We start from the raw sequence: 16,585 nt of genomic DNA, 5'->3' as shown, positions 1-16,585 counted from the left end.
TAGACATTGGGCGATTGCTCCATCAATGTAACCGATTGCGACTATGAATGCTACAGGCAGGTGCCATTACAATTACGCAGTAGTCGATTACGATTCCGAAAACATGTTAAACTATAATAACGATTGTTCACGATAGCATTTATTGTGGTTCCCGAAACTTATACAGGAGCACTGCGCCTGGTCTTTACTTCGCCTAGGCTAGTGGTTCCCAACCTTTTTCGAGTCATTGACCCCTTTTCAAGCTTAGCGCCGATCATCGCCCCCCCCCCAGATTTTGTGAACCGAAAAATCGGTATACAATCTGTAATCATCGGCGGGTTGACTAAAAAAAGGTCCACTTTTCGGCTCGTTGTCGAATTTTACACTTTTTTAACTAAATTTCCGTGGGTTGTCTAAAAAAAGGTCATTTCTCCGTCTTGACTCCAATATAGCCGTTTTAACGCGTTATCGCCCCCTTTGTCCATTTACGCCCCCCTAGGCCGCCAAATCTACCCCTGGGGGGGGGGGGGGCGATATCGCCCACGTTGGGAACCACTGGCCTAGGCCAAGGTGGGTGTCTGATCTCAAAGACTACTTCAAGTCGTTTCGACACCTTTCTATCTTTTCGTTGTATCGCAGTTTTGTGGTGTTTTGAAATGATGAAAATATTTATAAAACTGATTGATTGATTACTGAGCCTCCGTTGTTCTCTCACAAATACATTCATCGCAAACGAAGTGATCGAAGCTTACAGCTTACGTTGTCGTAAACTAATATAGTAACTTGGTAATTTAATAGCAAAATATATTTCTGCTACCTGTTCTTACCTTAACCAAATTGAATTCGAATATAGTCTATATAGTCCTCAACCATTAGCGCAAGCTCGAATTGTATCATATCAATTTGTTAATGGGCAATGTACTGCATCTTATCAATTCGTTTCTCTATTCTGGCTGGTAGCTATAAATTGAGGCTATGCAATTACTCACGTAGTTTAGCAGTTCCACGTATATGTGAGCGAAACAGCGCCTTCTTGCGGGCATAGGCTATTAAACCCTATATTCATTCATCGGTTCAAAATAAATGACCACCCAATCTGTATTTCAGCCAGCTAGCAAAATGCAATGACGTTATCATGCCTCATCCTTCGAAAGTCAACTTGACTTGAATTGTGACTTGACTCGTGACTGGACTTGACTTGATTCGAGTCACCTTCAAAAATCGAGTGACTTGACTTGACTCGAGTCACCTTCGAAAATCGATTGACTTGACTTGAGTCAAAATGTGCAATAACTCGGAAAGGCTCGTGACTCGAAGGTCGTGACTTGATCCCAACACTGGTAGGTGGCGCTTTAAAATGGCACTTCCACTGATCTCAGCCTTGTTTGCCGCGGGTCCGCATTCCTCAACCGTAGAAGTGAAGTTATTGTACTTGAAAGTTATGGATTTGCAAAAATAGCATTGACGGTTGGTAATCCCAGAATTATTAATGAAAAACTCAAATAACTCCGCTTCTACGGATCGGAATCAAGTCAAATTTGTTTTGCATCGTTTTTGAAGACAGCTCAAGTTACTCAACAATATAATGGGGTTAACAGAAAAATATGAATTTTTTTAAATTTTAATAAAAATGTAAACTGGCTCTGCGGCGGCTTATACTTGTTAAAATTTAACCAAATTTGGTGTGCAGCGTTTCTTAGGGTAACCAGACGATTCAATCAGCAAATCTGGAAAAACAGCCCTACCAGTTTCCAGAGGGATAATGAGTTACCTGTCAGAGTCATCCCCCTGGCCCGTAGGATCGGCGACTTTCAAACGTTTAGTCATCGGGAATACTTGCCCAATACCAACCTATTCCTTGTTTACACAAGCCTTCGCAGCCCAACTGTCGAATCTCTTACAGACACCTACCCCGTCGAATTACTAATCATTGACAATACAATGATATTTAGTATATTTTCCAGCCCCAACGCGCGAAAAAATGACATCGTTCGACACGTCAGTGCAATTATCAATAGTTAAATTTCTCGAAACAAGACAAACGAATTATGGTGCACCAATAAAATACGTGCAGAACACTAACGGTCCCGCTTTCAACGACTTTCCGAAGCTCGTTCACGCGGTACACCTTCGGAACGAGCAGGCAGGCATCCCGGATACCTTAAGTCGACATCATGATTCGGCCTGTTATGTCACGGACACCCTAGGTGGTAACGAGAGTGACGCCTCGCGTTCGTTGTGACGTCATACTACGTGTCAACAAAACCTGAGAAGAGTAATAACTCGGCCTCGATTGACGCCAGGCGACGGATCGCAAATCAATACATTCCTTTGGTATTAAACAAACTATGGCCGGCGGTGTTGTTATTGTTTGCATTCGAAAACATATTTTTTTGGTGCAAGGTTTGTCGCTGCCCCTGCTGCTGGGCTTGCTGGTTCCTGGAACCGTGTCCCGAAGAACCGGTCAGGCTCTGGCTCAAATGGCTGTGCATGTGGTGTTGTTGTTGAGAAGCGGTGACCATCGTGGGCTGGTTCATGTTTTTGCCGCTGGAAGACGAGATTCCCTGGTACGCGGTGCTTTGTCGCATTCCCTTAAAATGTGTTTCGCACGCATGAATTCTGTCCCACGACAGTCAATGAAAAGGAACGATATCTAAGGCTACTTCAAGCAGGGCTGGACGCAATGATACAAGAACACGGATCTGAATCGAGTATTAAATCTAATAGTTCTGGTGTTCTTCCTTTGCAGTTAGAAACCAGAGATGGTCAAAATAGTCATGCTGGTACTCAAATGAAAGTAACAGTCGAAAATTTCTACGCAATTAGATGTGGAAAAAATGTCGAAGGTTTGAAAAGTACTGAAGTAAAATAGTTCGAAAAAGTAGATCTGTTCAAGGCGACGCCAACCTTTCAGCGGCAAATCAGCGGTGGGTACTTTCTAAATTGCAGGTTGCAACCGTTCGACACTATCGAAAGGCGCAATTTTCAAAATTATTTCAGCTACCGTGATACACAGAAGTTATTTCGCCTCGATATATTTCACTGATAAAAGCAATGCAGGCTTATCACAAAACTACTTTCTGCTTTACAAAATCCAAACCAGGGTCGCCCGTAAGGACCATTTGAGTCCCGCTTGGTGGCAGTAGCAAATATTCAAATGAGAGCTTTGAAGGTTGAACCTGGGTCAATCGGCCCTCAAGAACATGCGGATGCAGTTTTCGATTGGGGGGGGGGGGTGTGCGTTTCCTAATCGTCTTCACCCCCGCGGATTCCTAATGGAATCTGGTTAATATTCCCGAGCCTCGACGCAGAGAAGCGGCGTTGGCGCGAGTGCCGGGGCAAGCGTTATCTATCCTTGGTAAGGAGCAGAAATCCTGCCCAGTGCACCGAATTTCGAAAAAAAAATTTCAGTTGACTGCTTCTTCGCGCCCCCCTTTAATGCTTTCACGCCCCCCAGGTTGAGAACCACTGCATTAATCAGTACGCAAGAAGTAGCTCCTGGTTTCAAAAAGGTTGGCGACCACTGCGTTAGATCAATGAAAATATTGCAACATCGATTCCCAGTTGTTGACACGATACAAAATGCAACTTCTGGTTAGAGTTTACTTGCTTTACAAACGCGATCAAACGCGTAGTCGTGAACACGGCCAACAAAGTCGTAGATAAATCGCAGCTACCTGATGCATGTTCTGTCCGTTCTTCCCAGAGCTGAACTTCATCCTCTTCGACGCCGGCTGTGACAAATTATCAGTCGTCAAGATATTTTCTCGGTTCTAATTTATTGGAGAATCATCATGGATATTCTCGTGCGAGACGCCGTCTACCTTGATTTGGTTCTTGTCCGCTTTATCTTCGTTCTCTTCGTCGTTAATGAATTCCCGACGCGGGTACAGGATCGGGTTGCTTCCGAATACACTGCATTAAAGCGACCAGCTCCGTAATCGGGCTAGAGAAGGGGTTCGTAACACGGGGTTCACAGACTAGACTTAAGGGGTCTATGAACGGCCAATGCTTCCTCTTATTTTCGGCACCACAGGTCACATTCGAAAGACACATTTTTAGTCATCAAGTAGCATTTTAGGCAACAACTAGACCTGATATGTGATATGATAAGTCATCGCTCTTCAACCAGGTGTATCGTACACGTAAGGGTGTACCAGAATTACCTTTTCAAGGGTATGCCACTGCTATTGGGTGTACCAGATGCCACAACCATTACATAATGCAACTGGCATCTGATGATGGCCTGGTTTAGTCATTGCAGTGATAGTGCAGGCGAAATATCAGAACTGAGCAAGAGTGTTGGATCAACACTGTTGGTATATTACTTTTTTTAGTCGTCACAATACTAGAAAATATTACGATGTTATTTTAGTACGGTAATTACCTTCAAGCACAGGCTACTCATGGACATTAGTCGTGCACCACGGTGGACCACTTCCACGTAAATAGAAAAAAGGGTGTAACATTCCAAAAAAGGTTGAAGGGCACTGTGATAAGTCAGGGATATACAGAACTTCTATATATCCCTGTGATAAGTGATGACTAGGGCAAGTTGTTGTTGCACTAAAAACCTGAGAAAGTTGCATTCATTTTTTAAATTTTAACAAAAGTTGCAGAAGTTGCATTTTGACCACATTTTGCCCGGTTGACTAAAAAAAAGGCAATTTTCCGGCTCAGTTCCCGAAACACCCGTAAAAGCGTCATTTCAGTGCTGATTTACGTTGTTTCAGTCAAATTTGGCCGTGTATTTCACCAAAATCGAAAATACTTTCACGAAAAATAGAAAAAGTTGCATGAAAAAAATGGACAAAAGTTGCAAAAATTTGCACTATAAGATTCCTTCAACGGGTTTAAAACAGAATTCTACATATCTTACGAGTATTTAGGAAGCTGCCGGAAGCTGTAAAAAAAAGTTACGAAAACTTGCCCTATTGATGACCTTTTTTAGTCATCGTCTTCCCTAATCACATATTCACCCATAGAAATTTAGGGGTTCGTGCTAGAAAAAGGGTAAGAAATACTGATTTAGAGATACTCCCGCAAGTCAGGTGGATCAGTAACCCAAGTCACAATATAACATGAACGGCTTGGCCGTTTCCCAAGCTTCTTCCGTCGCTGAACTCTGGGCTGCAGACCACCGAGATAATATTTGACGTTGGCACTTTATATCACACCAGTGTTGGGATGACTCGAGTCATGACTTGACTCGAGTCAGACTCGAGTCAACTTTTTCGTATGACTTGACTTGACTCGAGTCACTTTGCAAAAATGACTTGACTTGACTTGACTCGGCGCTTCAAAAATGCGGATTGACTCGTGACTCGAAGCAAAATTTACGAGTCAATTTCAAGTCATCAAGTAAACGGTATCAATCAAATCACTGTATTTTGTGTATGTTCGTATTGTTCGCGATACGCCTGCGTCACTCGTGAGAGTAACCAGGCATTCACTGAATGTACGTTTGAATGATGCTCCATTATTGCATCACAAATATATTGACCACTAACGAAATATTCACAGGTTACGTTGTCGTAGTAGTAGTAGTAGTAGTAGTAGTTGCAGTAGTAGTAGTAGTAGTAGTAGAAGAAGAAAACAATAGCAATTAACGTACCTATGTTTCTTAGACGGCTAAGTGCTAACATTGCACAGTGATCACCTTTACCAACCCTCTTGTATGATTCAAATCCATATCAATTTGTTACAACTTCTCGAGGCTTCTATCTATTCGATCCTATTGGCTGATATAACAAGAGACTATAGCATAGCTATATAGTTAGTCGCGTATTTTATTTGCGGTTCTACGTGTGCGTGATAGACGCCTTCTTGCATGCATATTGAACTTTCTTTTAGTTATTTGATGTAAGATAAATGGCAAATTATTCTGTCTTTCACACAGCTAGCAAAATCTAATGACTTTGGATCGTCACTGATACTTCGAAAATTCAATTTGACTTGAATTGTGACTTGACTCGTGACTCGACTCGACTTGACTTGACTCGAGTCACATCCATAAAACGAGTGACTTGACTTGACTCGAGTCACCTTCAAAAATCGATTGACTTGACTTGACTCGAGTCAAAATGTGCAATGACTCGAGATGACTCGTGACTCGAAGGTAGTGACTTGATCCCAACACTGTATCACACAGCAATGCCATGGTAGAACTGTGAAGCGTACGAAAGAAAGTAGCACAAGCCCAAAGAATAGAAGCCCTACTTTGTAAGACAGTCCCACTTTTTGACTCATTGCTCGTAATCAAACCCGACTGTTGCATAAAAACACCCTGACGAGTGTCAGCCGAAAATATTCGGGTTCATTTCAATATGAATATACTATTTAAAAACACCCTGGAAATTGTCCCGACAATATTGACTTGTTGCTATTTGGCAAAAAGAAGACCACTGATCCTTGAACACTGAGCGGGCTTATCCTCAAAATATTATTTCATTACGAGGACTAGATCTCAATCATATTACATGAAAACAGATACGTACACAGAATCAAATGTTCATTTGTGAAACAAGCATGCTGCACATTGTATCGTACATATAAAGAAATCACAGATTCCAAACAAAACCGAAAAACCTCACGCACTTACTCCTTGCTTGGAAGAGGGTCCTCGCTGAAATACGGGTCCGACAAAGCAGCGTCGGACGTGATCCTCTTCAACGGGTCCATGGTAAGCAGTTTGGACAGCTGACAAGGTAAAGATTTGGAACAAACCATTTCAAAACGGCCGTTTCGACAAGACAAACCAAGATGAAGGCTTTTGAGTCGGATTTCACTTTGTGTTTCTCCATATACTTTGCCAGCGACGCGTTTGTAAACGATTGCTTTCGGAAATCTTTTTGAAAAGTCGGGTATTCCGGCATGCGTCTGATGTCATCCCAATCTTTCTCCAATGGGTAGCCCATTATAGAAAATATCCTGTGAGCAACAAGTTGGAGTCACCGTCTCAGCGGCATTTCGAAGGAGGACGGAGAAGTCAACATTGTCATTCAAGTTCAAGAATTAACAGCGTACATTTCCACTCAATTACAAGTAGAAGTAGCATGTCAAAACTACTTCAAGTGGAAGTCAGAAAAGTAATTTAAGAAATTAGTTAGGGGGTCACATACTTCGAGCGGTTAATCGCTACTTTTGAAACTGGAAGATGTATCGTTGCGACTAATGCGTAGCGATTGATGACATTCCAGTAGGTGCAATCTTTGAAAATATATTTCGTTACCATGACACAGGGCTATTTGCCTGTTTCACTCCGTTCTTTCGACAATTTCACTCACAAATATAAGCTACAAACACATACCAAAACTGCATTTTACTTTTCCAAATCCTAATTGTAAAAGTAGTTCTGCTGTTCAAGTAGAAGTGAAAGTATTCTGAAATCAACCACTGCAGTAAGTAGCGCAGTGGAAAAAAGCTACCTGAGTAGGCTACTCAGAAAACTGGAAGTACTTCATTGCGAACTACCCGAGTGTTTCACAACTAACGATAGAACGTTAGACGTTACCTATCCAATTGGTCTTGATGGTAAGGACTAGAAGCCTTAATATCTTCCTGGCGACAATGGAATATAGGTTCTGATGTCAGAAGTTCTGCAAAAATGCACCCGATCGCCCAGATATCTGAAAAAGAAACTGGCATGTTGGAATTGAAAATAATTATGTGCTGTGCACTCATTACCTATAGCTTTTGTGTAGTGCCTCGCTCCTAACAGTAGTTCCGGTGCGCGATACCAGAATGTTACAACAACGGGGTCCAGATCAGCCAGGGGTTTCAATGGAGAGTTGAACAGCCTTGCGAAACCCATATCAGCGATTTTCACCTGGCATACGCAATTACGCATGAGACATTTTGGATAAAGTGACATAGCAATACGGGCATCAGTCATAAAATCAGTCCACACAGATTTATTACTAATATAGACCCCGTCTTACATAGGTATTCTACATAGAATGGTAAATCAATTATACAAATCTGATCACTAGGGCAAGTTTCTGTTGCACTAAAATTGTAACTTTTTTCTGTTAATTTTTAAGACAACTAGTTCTGTGGAAGTGAGATAGAAACTTGTTGCTTATGCATCTTTTAAGCCCAAAACCAGCTTTGTAGTGTAAGCAGTTATCAATATAGCGACATTAGCCAATCTTGGCTTGTTCAGTGAAATTGCACGACCACTAGAGGATGCTTGAGCCCAAAACTATTATAGTTTTTTTTAAATATTTGGCACCACATATCAAGTGTTCGTATCGAAATTCAAAATTTTCAATTTTTCGCTCCACCCTACTATAGCTGGGTAAAACCAACATGCCTTGAAGCTTTCCTCGGAAATTCCGGTCACCATAGTGTGATTGAGGTTGATATAATGATGAGGAAATAGTCTCGATATAAGATCGAAATCAAGAACCTAGTAATCAAAAATGTCGTTATCGAAACCAGCATTTTCTACTGAGTTATGAAAAGGAACCATGAACCACCCGGGTAATTTTGGGCTTGCTGGTGTTGATACCGAATGTGACATCTCGCCTGTTTGATTCGACAAGCCCGAAATTGTTCAATAATAATAATATTAACACATTGCTACATTCCATCTCGTAAATATACAGCACAAGAACCACCATGTTGCCGCGGGCAATATTCATTTCCTGCCAATATCTCATCTCACCCTCCCCCTCTCGGGCCCGTCACCCATCACCAAAATATTGGCGGGCTTAAGATCGCGATGAAGCACCCAGTTGTAATGCAGGTAACGGATCCCATCGAGGATCTGATGTAGGAGCGACTTCACAGTGTGCGCCGGGATATTGCTGCCCGGTTTCTTGCTCGCTTTGGAAGCACGGTGGTACTTTATAATATGCTGCAATGAAGAATTTGGGATAGCGAATGGTTCCTTTTCAAGGTGACACAGGAGACAACTTGAGGGGCCTACCCAGAGGTCGTGCTCAGAATAGTCTACTTGCAGCCAGACTTTTCGATCTGCGTGTGACAGGAACACGGCTCGAAGAGAAATCACATTGGGATGATTCAATTCACGCAGAAGCTGGAAGACACAAAGATTCGATATTAGTGTTACATATAAATTCCCATTATCACTCCAGTATAGTGTATTGGTAGGCAAATATTTTGAAAGATTTATTACAGCGATATAGAAGATATCAGTTGTTGTGATGCTCAGCTATTAGCCTAATTTTCGCACAACAGGCTATAGGCTGGAAGCATCAAAGATTATAGATATGTCCGTTTTGTTTCAAGAAATAAACCGCTTAGCACCACACCAGGGCAGGGGCAGGCCAATGTGTTTCAGTCCAGATATGAATTGGCCTGCCAAGTTTCAACACCATGAATGAGATAAACTTGCGTCTCCTACGTCAAATATCAATGTTTGACCAGTAGAGGTATTGTAGCTAGTATAACTGCAAGAATAAGTTTCTTACTGCAATTTCCCTACAAGCAGACATGGAAATTCCCGTTCCCTCGATCAACTTCAATGCGTATTCTGCTTTGTCGGTGGAATCTTTTTTGATAGCTTTGTAAACATGACCGTATGTTCCGCGTCCTACTTTGCATCCTTCATATTCAAACAGATCTTCAACCTTCGGTCTGAAGATTGCCTGCCTCTGTTTGAATTCGTAGTCCATTTCTGTCGCACTATCCCTGTCGAATATCCTTGGCACACAACACACGATTGTTGCGTTAAAAACAGCTTAGCAGCCAATGCAATGTTGACTATTGATTGTGGTTATTCGAGTTTACGTTTCTTCAATCCATCTACGGTCGCAGCCTAACGAACGCCGAACGGTACCAGCGTACTATATAGCGAAAGTGTCGAGTCGGAATAGAGAGTCTGTTCCGTATTTTAGCAGTTTCCATCATAAAAATAGATTAAATACTAGCGCGTGTATTGAGATTACCGGATCGATTTTTACGAAGCGAATTGTCCTCTATTCAGACCTTGTAAAGTACCTCTTTGTCGCCTGCTCAATTTCGGCTATTCCTCATTTGAGTTTGCATGCCGTAAAATCTACACGTCCTTCCATTTTGAAAGGTAAGGGGTATGCCAAGTGGATAAAGATCACGCAACCACGTAGATCGCAAAATGTTCTCAACTACTGATTTGCATAATTCAAGGCAAATAATCAATAGGGCTGTTTACTTATCGACTTCAATTACATGATACTCGTGCAAATAAACCGAATTTACTCGCAAATACAAACTATGCGCGGAATCCATCCATCATCCATCATCGCTCCATCAAATATGCCGGACCTTAGGTGTTGAACAGTATCCCACCGGCCATCCGACGGTCGACGAGCATGTCCACATTCAAGTCGAAATACAATAAATTACTATACTAAATGAATACTAGTCCATCCTCAAGATTACCGGACCACGACTGACCTATCGATCTCGCCTTCCATGACATGCCACCCCATTTCTTGTTGCTTGCTTTTTTCCTATACTATCTTATTAACTTTTCACAGGGTTGTAACCAAGTCACAAGGCCTCGAGTCACAATTCAATCCCACTTTTATAGTTTTGACTCGAGGCAAGTCGAGTCATTTTGAATTCACCACCGAGTCCAAGTCATCGATCAGAGGGTTGAGTCCGAGTCATGGTATCATGACTCGAGTCTGAGTCCAATAAGTCATTGTGATGACTGCTCCGTTTCCAGTTAAAGTCTCGTTAAACCCACTTTTTATACCTCGCTGCTTGGTGATATCGAATGGTTCGCATTTATAATGTATACCAGTACCAATAGACGAAATCCCAATAATGTGGTTACTTTTTACTATTCTTCGAAATTACAATGAAATGTCGGTCTTGGCCGTCTGAGTCACGACTCATATGATTTGGTTCGAGTCATGCGCAATGACTCGAGTCCAAGTCGAGTCAATACACAGATTGACTCGAGTCGAGTCATTTCCGTATTTTGAGAAAATGACTCGAGTCATCAGAAAATCGTGACTCCAGTCATTGCAACCCTGACTTTTCATTCAGTGTGCACTGTGCATACGCCTCCAGTTGACATCGCCTAGGCCAAGGTGGGTGTCTTCCATAGACTACTCCAAGTCGCTTCGACACCTCCCTATCTTTTCATTGTATCGCATTTTGTGGTGTATTGAACTGATAAAATTGCTAATAAACCAATGATGATTCTTAATTTGGTACGACACATCTTTGTCAACACAAGCAAACATGCTCTCTCAGTCATCTGGCAGACTTTTTTTACAGGATACACATCTGAAAACTAGAATACAATATGACAATATCTCACTTAAAATTTGTCAGACGAAATAATTGGCAATGGTGGACCATTTCTTTTCCAAGTTGGGGGTAAACTCGTTTCGAAATTGCTGCTCATCAGTTATTTAGTGGAAGCTAACTAATTAGGCGGGCTAGGAACACGTGCAGTTTATTCTTGCGAACTGCCAAGACAGCGTAATGGTGAAGCGTCCGGCTTCGCTATTGGTAGGCCGTGGGTTCGATCCCCGGCCGGGTATCTATAATCTGATTAAGTCTCTGATTAGTAACACTGGTATCCATGACTTCCCCGCTCGGCGCTCATGCATTACTGGGATAGCATGGAGGGGTGGCACAAGACTAGGAATGCCGTACACAGCGACATGTGCACTAAGGTTATGACTATAAAAAAAATCAAAATTTTGTGTGGTCTGTAGTCACAAACGGTGAACTTTTGTGTCCTGGTTTGAAAATTAACAACAGTCAAGACTGGTTAAATAAAATCCTCCCACACACAAATTTCCCAGTTTTCACTGTATGAAAGGATAGGCTTTTTTCGTAGATACAGACTATATAATATACATAACGACTTATTTGAATTTAACTGACACAATTCCAATTACGAAGATTTAAAATTGTATTTTGGTAAATTGTGATCGCCCAGATTGAATTAATCCGATCGTTTTCTTGCTTAGGCTTCCTGCTACGTGCAATTTTTTTTAGTCATAACCCTAATGTGCACATCATGCACTAATGTATGTGTAATGTGTATGTATTAGGGCTGGGCACAATGATTCGAGTGTTAATTTGAATGATTCGAGTCGAGTAGTAAAAGAAGATTTTTTTCGAGTACCGAAATTATACGCTCCTCGCCACTGAAAGTTAATTCATCAATGAGAATTATAGTTCCGAGAAAAATTTTCACTGTTGAAGCCTTGAAACTTTGATTGGCACTATCGTAGCATGCGGAACGTATAGGCTACTACAAAGCTACGAACGTAACTGGAAATAGCAGATTTCCGAGGTCATGATCATCCCACTACATTGTCACCAAGTGCAATGAAATTGGTATGGTCGAAAAAATACCAAAGTATCTTTAACGCGATGGATAACAGGCATCATATTATTTGTGGTCGCTTGAAAGGTACATATTTGAACTTGACATATTGCATTATGTTATGGCGTCACAAGGATTAATGCTCGAATACTCGACTATACGCATATCACTTATTTCAGAATAGAATCACTCAGGTACCGGATTTTGCCCAGCCCTAGTATGTATATCATGAGTCGGTGTATACGCCGCTAATACATCATGGACAAAAATAAATTACGTCTTTTTTCCTTGTCTAGTATCTAAATATCCCTGTGACGTACTAGTCGATTGCAAGTCCTCCTGCTAAAATGTTCGATTTATCTAAGGACACACATGACAGAGGCCTGTTAAAAAATCGCTGTAAACAACACCCTGACAGGAAAATGTACACGCCAACCTAATATGGAGCAAAGTAGGTGTCAACTTATGCTTGAGGTCAAGTGACGGCACATCACATTCACAAATATTCATGTTTACAATGCGACATTGTACATTACAATGTTCAACATTTCCCCCCACTTCCAATTTAACCAGTTTTATTAACTTTACTCGTGAACAAAACTGGACATAAAACCGCAACAAAGGCAAGGACGTTGCAAATATTTCCAAACAGCTGTCGCCATTGACCGACATGAGATCCAATTCACGGAACCCAAGCTCGGCAGATCATGCGACAAACCAATGACATTGCAAAATCAATTAAATACTATATAGTGATAGTCGAATGCAACGAACGAAACAGAATATTCGAAATTAACGATGTTACAGTCTACCGGGCTAGTTGGATATGGTGCGTGCAATGCAGATTCGCACATGCAATTTCACGGAGAAAATGCAGGGGCTGGTCCGGAACCAAAATTAAAACTAGTTGGCACGCTGGTAGTATTGAATTGGTAGCCGCCAGTCTTCTCGATTTTTTTAGACTCTGCTTCAGCACGCCTCTGATCGGCGGTAACGAAAATGGCTTGAATTTCTTTTCTCTGCTCATCGGTCAAGGACGAGACCAGTTGATGATATAATTCGCTATTAGTGGACTCTAATTTAGACAGAATATCCTTGAAAGCGTAGTATTCGCTTCCGTTGGCGTCGTCGTCGAAGGAGGACGTATAGATCTCGAGCGCCGTCTCTCCTTCCGAATCCAAATCCGAACCATCATCAAAACCATCGGCGTTCGCGCTCTTTTCAAGCATTTCCAGATATTCCGCAGAGTCCTCATCGATTTCGTCCTCGCTTGACGCCAATTCTTCGTGATCGTAATCGCTGTCTCCGTCATCCTCATCAGAAGACGAATCGTCGCTGCTATTTCCGTCGCCTTGACTCTTGTAGGCTCTCGTCAGTCCCTGCAGCAGCATAATCAACGACGGCAGTATATCTTTCGCGATTTCCGAGAGCACAGCCGGCCTTTGTGGCGCATCCAAGACTGTGCACCACCCGTGCACAGCCACGCGCCTGTCGTGCAGGCCCAAGAAGCAGTCCGTATCTCTGATCCACTGACGAAAGAACTGTTCTGTCACGGTTTCGGAAGTGTTAGGAAACTGCATGCTCTCCAAGGTTTGGAACAGCAGCGTGGGGTTGTAGTATATTGCCGCCACCACCACTTGCAAACACATGGTTCTCAGCTCGCTGGTCCTGACTTCTTTCGTGAGGCGCGTGAGTGCAGCGTTGACAAAAGGCCCAATGCACTGATCGATCTTACCGCGACATTGCAGAATGATAACTTCCAGGAGTTTAACGGCGTGGCTTTCTGTATCTTCGCCGGCGTCTCCTTTCAAGATTCTGTTGCACATGTCGTAAATGATCTCAAGATTTTGCGGGTTCGACATCAACGAGCCGGAATCGATCGTACAGAAATTGTGCAGCACCGGCATCATCTCGGCAAAATAATCGAAACCGTCATCGTCAAACACTGCTTTTATCAGCGGTAAGGCTTCCCACATTTCAGGAGAAACTGCTTGGCACGTTAGCGAATACATGAGAGACAGAATTTCCTCATAGAAGTGCAATATTCTATTTTTGAGAACATGCGCAACGACCGGAGAGACAATCGCTTCGAGCTGTTTTGTGATATCCCGCTGCTCTTCCATAGTATCAAGGACCGTCTCGATAGTATTTAGGACACCCATAGCCGCCACTGTTCTGTTGTCTGCATTTTCGTCATCCTCGTTGTTTTGGCCGTTCTCTTCTTCTGCGGCCAGCATCTTGAGAAAGGTCATCACCAGTTGTTGCGTGATTTCCACTGCATAGGGAATGACCTGTTCGTGATAGAGACAAATTATCTTCTGCACCACCGACGTCATGTCTTCATTCTCGGTGTCGTGGACAAGCCTGAGAGAGCTCTGTATGATCGTGCTCAAGTGCGGCAAGCATCGTTTCTCTATTTTCTCTTGTTCGTAAAGGAGGCTCTGTAACGCAAAGGCGGCTTCCACACGTACGGGCGGGTCCGGATCGGTGCTCAGCATCTCTGTTATTGCGTCTGACGCAGCGTAGAGGTTGTTAACATTTTTAAATTTCAGTTCGCTCATGTGCTGAACCACCCATACAGCACGTGCTCTCATAAATCCGTATGGGCTTTTGAATTCGGGGATAACATGTCCAACGAGCATAGGCTCCATTTGAGTCTTGTACATTTTCCTTTTCAATAGCGTGGATGACAAAGAGCCAATAATGTGAAGGGCGCCGTCTTTCTGACGAGGGTTACTACTAGAGTTGTTCTGTATGAGAATATCGTGACAGAATGTCATGGTTTTTTGAATAACTTGCTTTCTCTTCGAACAGGCCGACTGCAGTAAGCACTGAGCTGCACTCGAGGGTGACAGAAAATCTTCCATGATATTAAACTTGGCCTTCACATATTCATAAGGATCGTCTTCCCACAGTTCTTGGTCACTGTCGGTGAAACACATGAGAGGAAAAATGATCTCTTTCAGAAGTCGCTCGTACGCATCTTTCATCACCTTCCACGTTTGGGAATGGCTCACGCCCTGCTCGAGAAAATGCAACAGCAGTTGAATAACACGAGGCGAAACAAACTGCCCTTGACATTTCCCGTCCAAAACTCTAAGCAACACATGCATGGCGCCAACCGCGTATCGGCGCAAGAAAAACTCTGCAAATTGAACGTATTCTTTTGAAACCGTACCAGGACTGCCGTATCTTTCAAACATCCTCGTGAGGATATGAAGGGCCCATTTTTTGGCCTTCCACCAAGGCAAATCCGGTCTTTCCAATTCATCGACCTCCAAAGTTTCTTCCGGGGGGTGTCTCTCGATCACAACTTGAATAAATTTCATCCAAGTGTCCAAGGTTGATTCGTCGAAAAGAGTAACGGGTAGAGAGAATTGCGTGAGGGCGTAGATAATTTTTAGACATTGTTTCTCCAACAGAGCAGAATGGGCCGAGTTATCGTCCAAGGTTCGTTGAAATAATTGGGTTAATGCTGGCAAGAATATTTTCATCGCTTCAAGCAACGGCATACGTTCATCGCTCTTTTTGTATTCATAAATTTTAGTTAGTTGATACAAGGTCTGCAAAGCACCCATCCATGTTCCTTGATCGCTTGCCAGATTAGCGGCTATTTTATCAATAACACCGGGCCACCGTTCCGGGAAGTCCTCTTTCAATATTTGATACACAATAACAGTGAGCTGACTGCGAATCACATCCGGAGAGTGAATGACTGCCTCCACAATATTTTCTCGTATGGTGGTTTTGTCATTTTCATGAATGAAAAATATGCCGGTAGAAACTTCATCGTCCGGGTCTCTTTTCCACCACTTCGTACACATGTTCTTCAAATATATTGCACCCGCTTGCCGAATAGCCATTTGAACTTCGGGAGACATCACCAATTGAAGAAGAAGAGGAGAGAACCCGAATATCTTATGCATTTCATCCAGTTTCGATTCAGCTTCCTTTTGAGTGGCTGGGTTCATTGTCCCTTCAAGGATCACCACGACTTTCGCGGGATCCATGGTTGGCAGATTTTGCTCAGGTACAGAAACCAACGAAAAACTTTCCAATGATTGCACTAAATGATAAATAACTCAACCAATTGGCACTGTGACAATACAAAAATTTCAAGATTACTAATAAACTTCGAAGTGGTATGTATACCTGTACCAGTTTTGACGAGCAAGGTGCTGTTGCTGTGCCATGACTGCTGCTCTAGCGAACATATTATGCGCCACGCTCAGCTGATAAAAATATGAGTAGCACGTCACCAAGCATTACATACAATCGGGGTTCATTGTTTACAATGATGGTCAT

At 42.6% G+C, this 16,585-nt stretch overlaps 2 protein-coding genes across 2 annotated transcripts; both read right to left on the bottom strand.

Annotated features, from left to right (window-relative positions):
* Positions 1–1,916: 1,916 nt before the first annotated feature.
* Positions 1,917–9,773, bottom strand: LOC145433516 (cyclin-dependent kinase 19-like). Its single transcript, XM_080310634.1, has 10 exons — positions 9,417–9,773; positions 8,912–9,022; positions 8,648–8,839; positions 7,666–7,807; positions 7,493–7,607; positions 6,738–6,909; positions 6,581–6,678; positions 3,804–3,894; positions 3,657–3,713; positions 1,917–2,570 (listed from the first exon to the last, which is right to left on the bottom strand). The coding sequence occupies exons 1-10, from the start codon at positions 9,618–9,620 to the stop codon at positions 2,298–2,300; spliced, it is 1,455 nt and encodes a 484-aa protein (XP_080166760.1). The 5' UTR covers positions 9,621–9,773; the 3' UTR covers positions 1,917–2,297.
* A 3,065-nt stretch (positions 9,774–12,838) lies between these two features.
* LOC145433508 (importin-7-like) lies at positions 12,839–16,522 on the bottom strand. The gene has a single exon (XM_080310625.1). It carries the CDS (start codon positions 16,288–16,290, stop codon positions 13,141–13,143), a length of 3,150 nt encoding a protein of 1,049 aa, XP_080166751.1. The 5' UTR covers positions 16,291–16,522; the 3' UTR covers positions 12,839–13,140.
* Positions 16,523–16,585: the final 63 nt, after the last annotated feature.

The sequence above is a fragment of the Botryllus schlosseri genome, chromosome 2, assembly GCF_051294905.1.
Source record: "Botryllus schlosseri isolate E-star chromosome 2, Bs_hap1, whole genome shotgun sequence".
NCBI lineage: Eukaryota > Metazoa > Chordata > Ascidiacea > Stolidobranchia > Styelidae > Botryllus > Botryllus schlosseri.
This window is presented reverse-complemented; position numbering and strand designations above follow the sequence as displayed.

Bases quoted from the DNA above. Each gene is read 5' to 3' on its own strand.
- LOC145433516 (XM_080310634.1), bottom strand. From the start codon at position 9,620: ATGGACTACGAATTCAAACAGAGGCAGGCAATCTTCAGACCGAAGGTT. The intron at 7,608-7,665 runs GTAATGAGTGCA...TTTCTTTTTCAG, and splicing joins GCACTACACAAAAGCTATAG to ATATCTGGGCGATCGGGTGC. The intron at 3,714-3,803 runs GTAGACGGCGTC...AATTTGTCACAG, and splicing joins CGGACAAGAACCAAATCAAG to CCGGCGTCGAAGAGGATGAA.
- LOC145433508 (XM_080310625.1), bottom strand. From the start codon at position 16,290: ATGGATCCCGCGAAAGTCGTGGTGATCCTTGAAGGGACAATGAACCCA.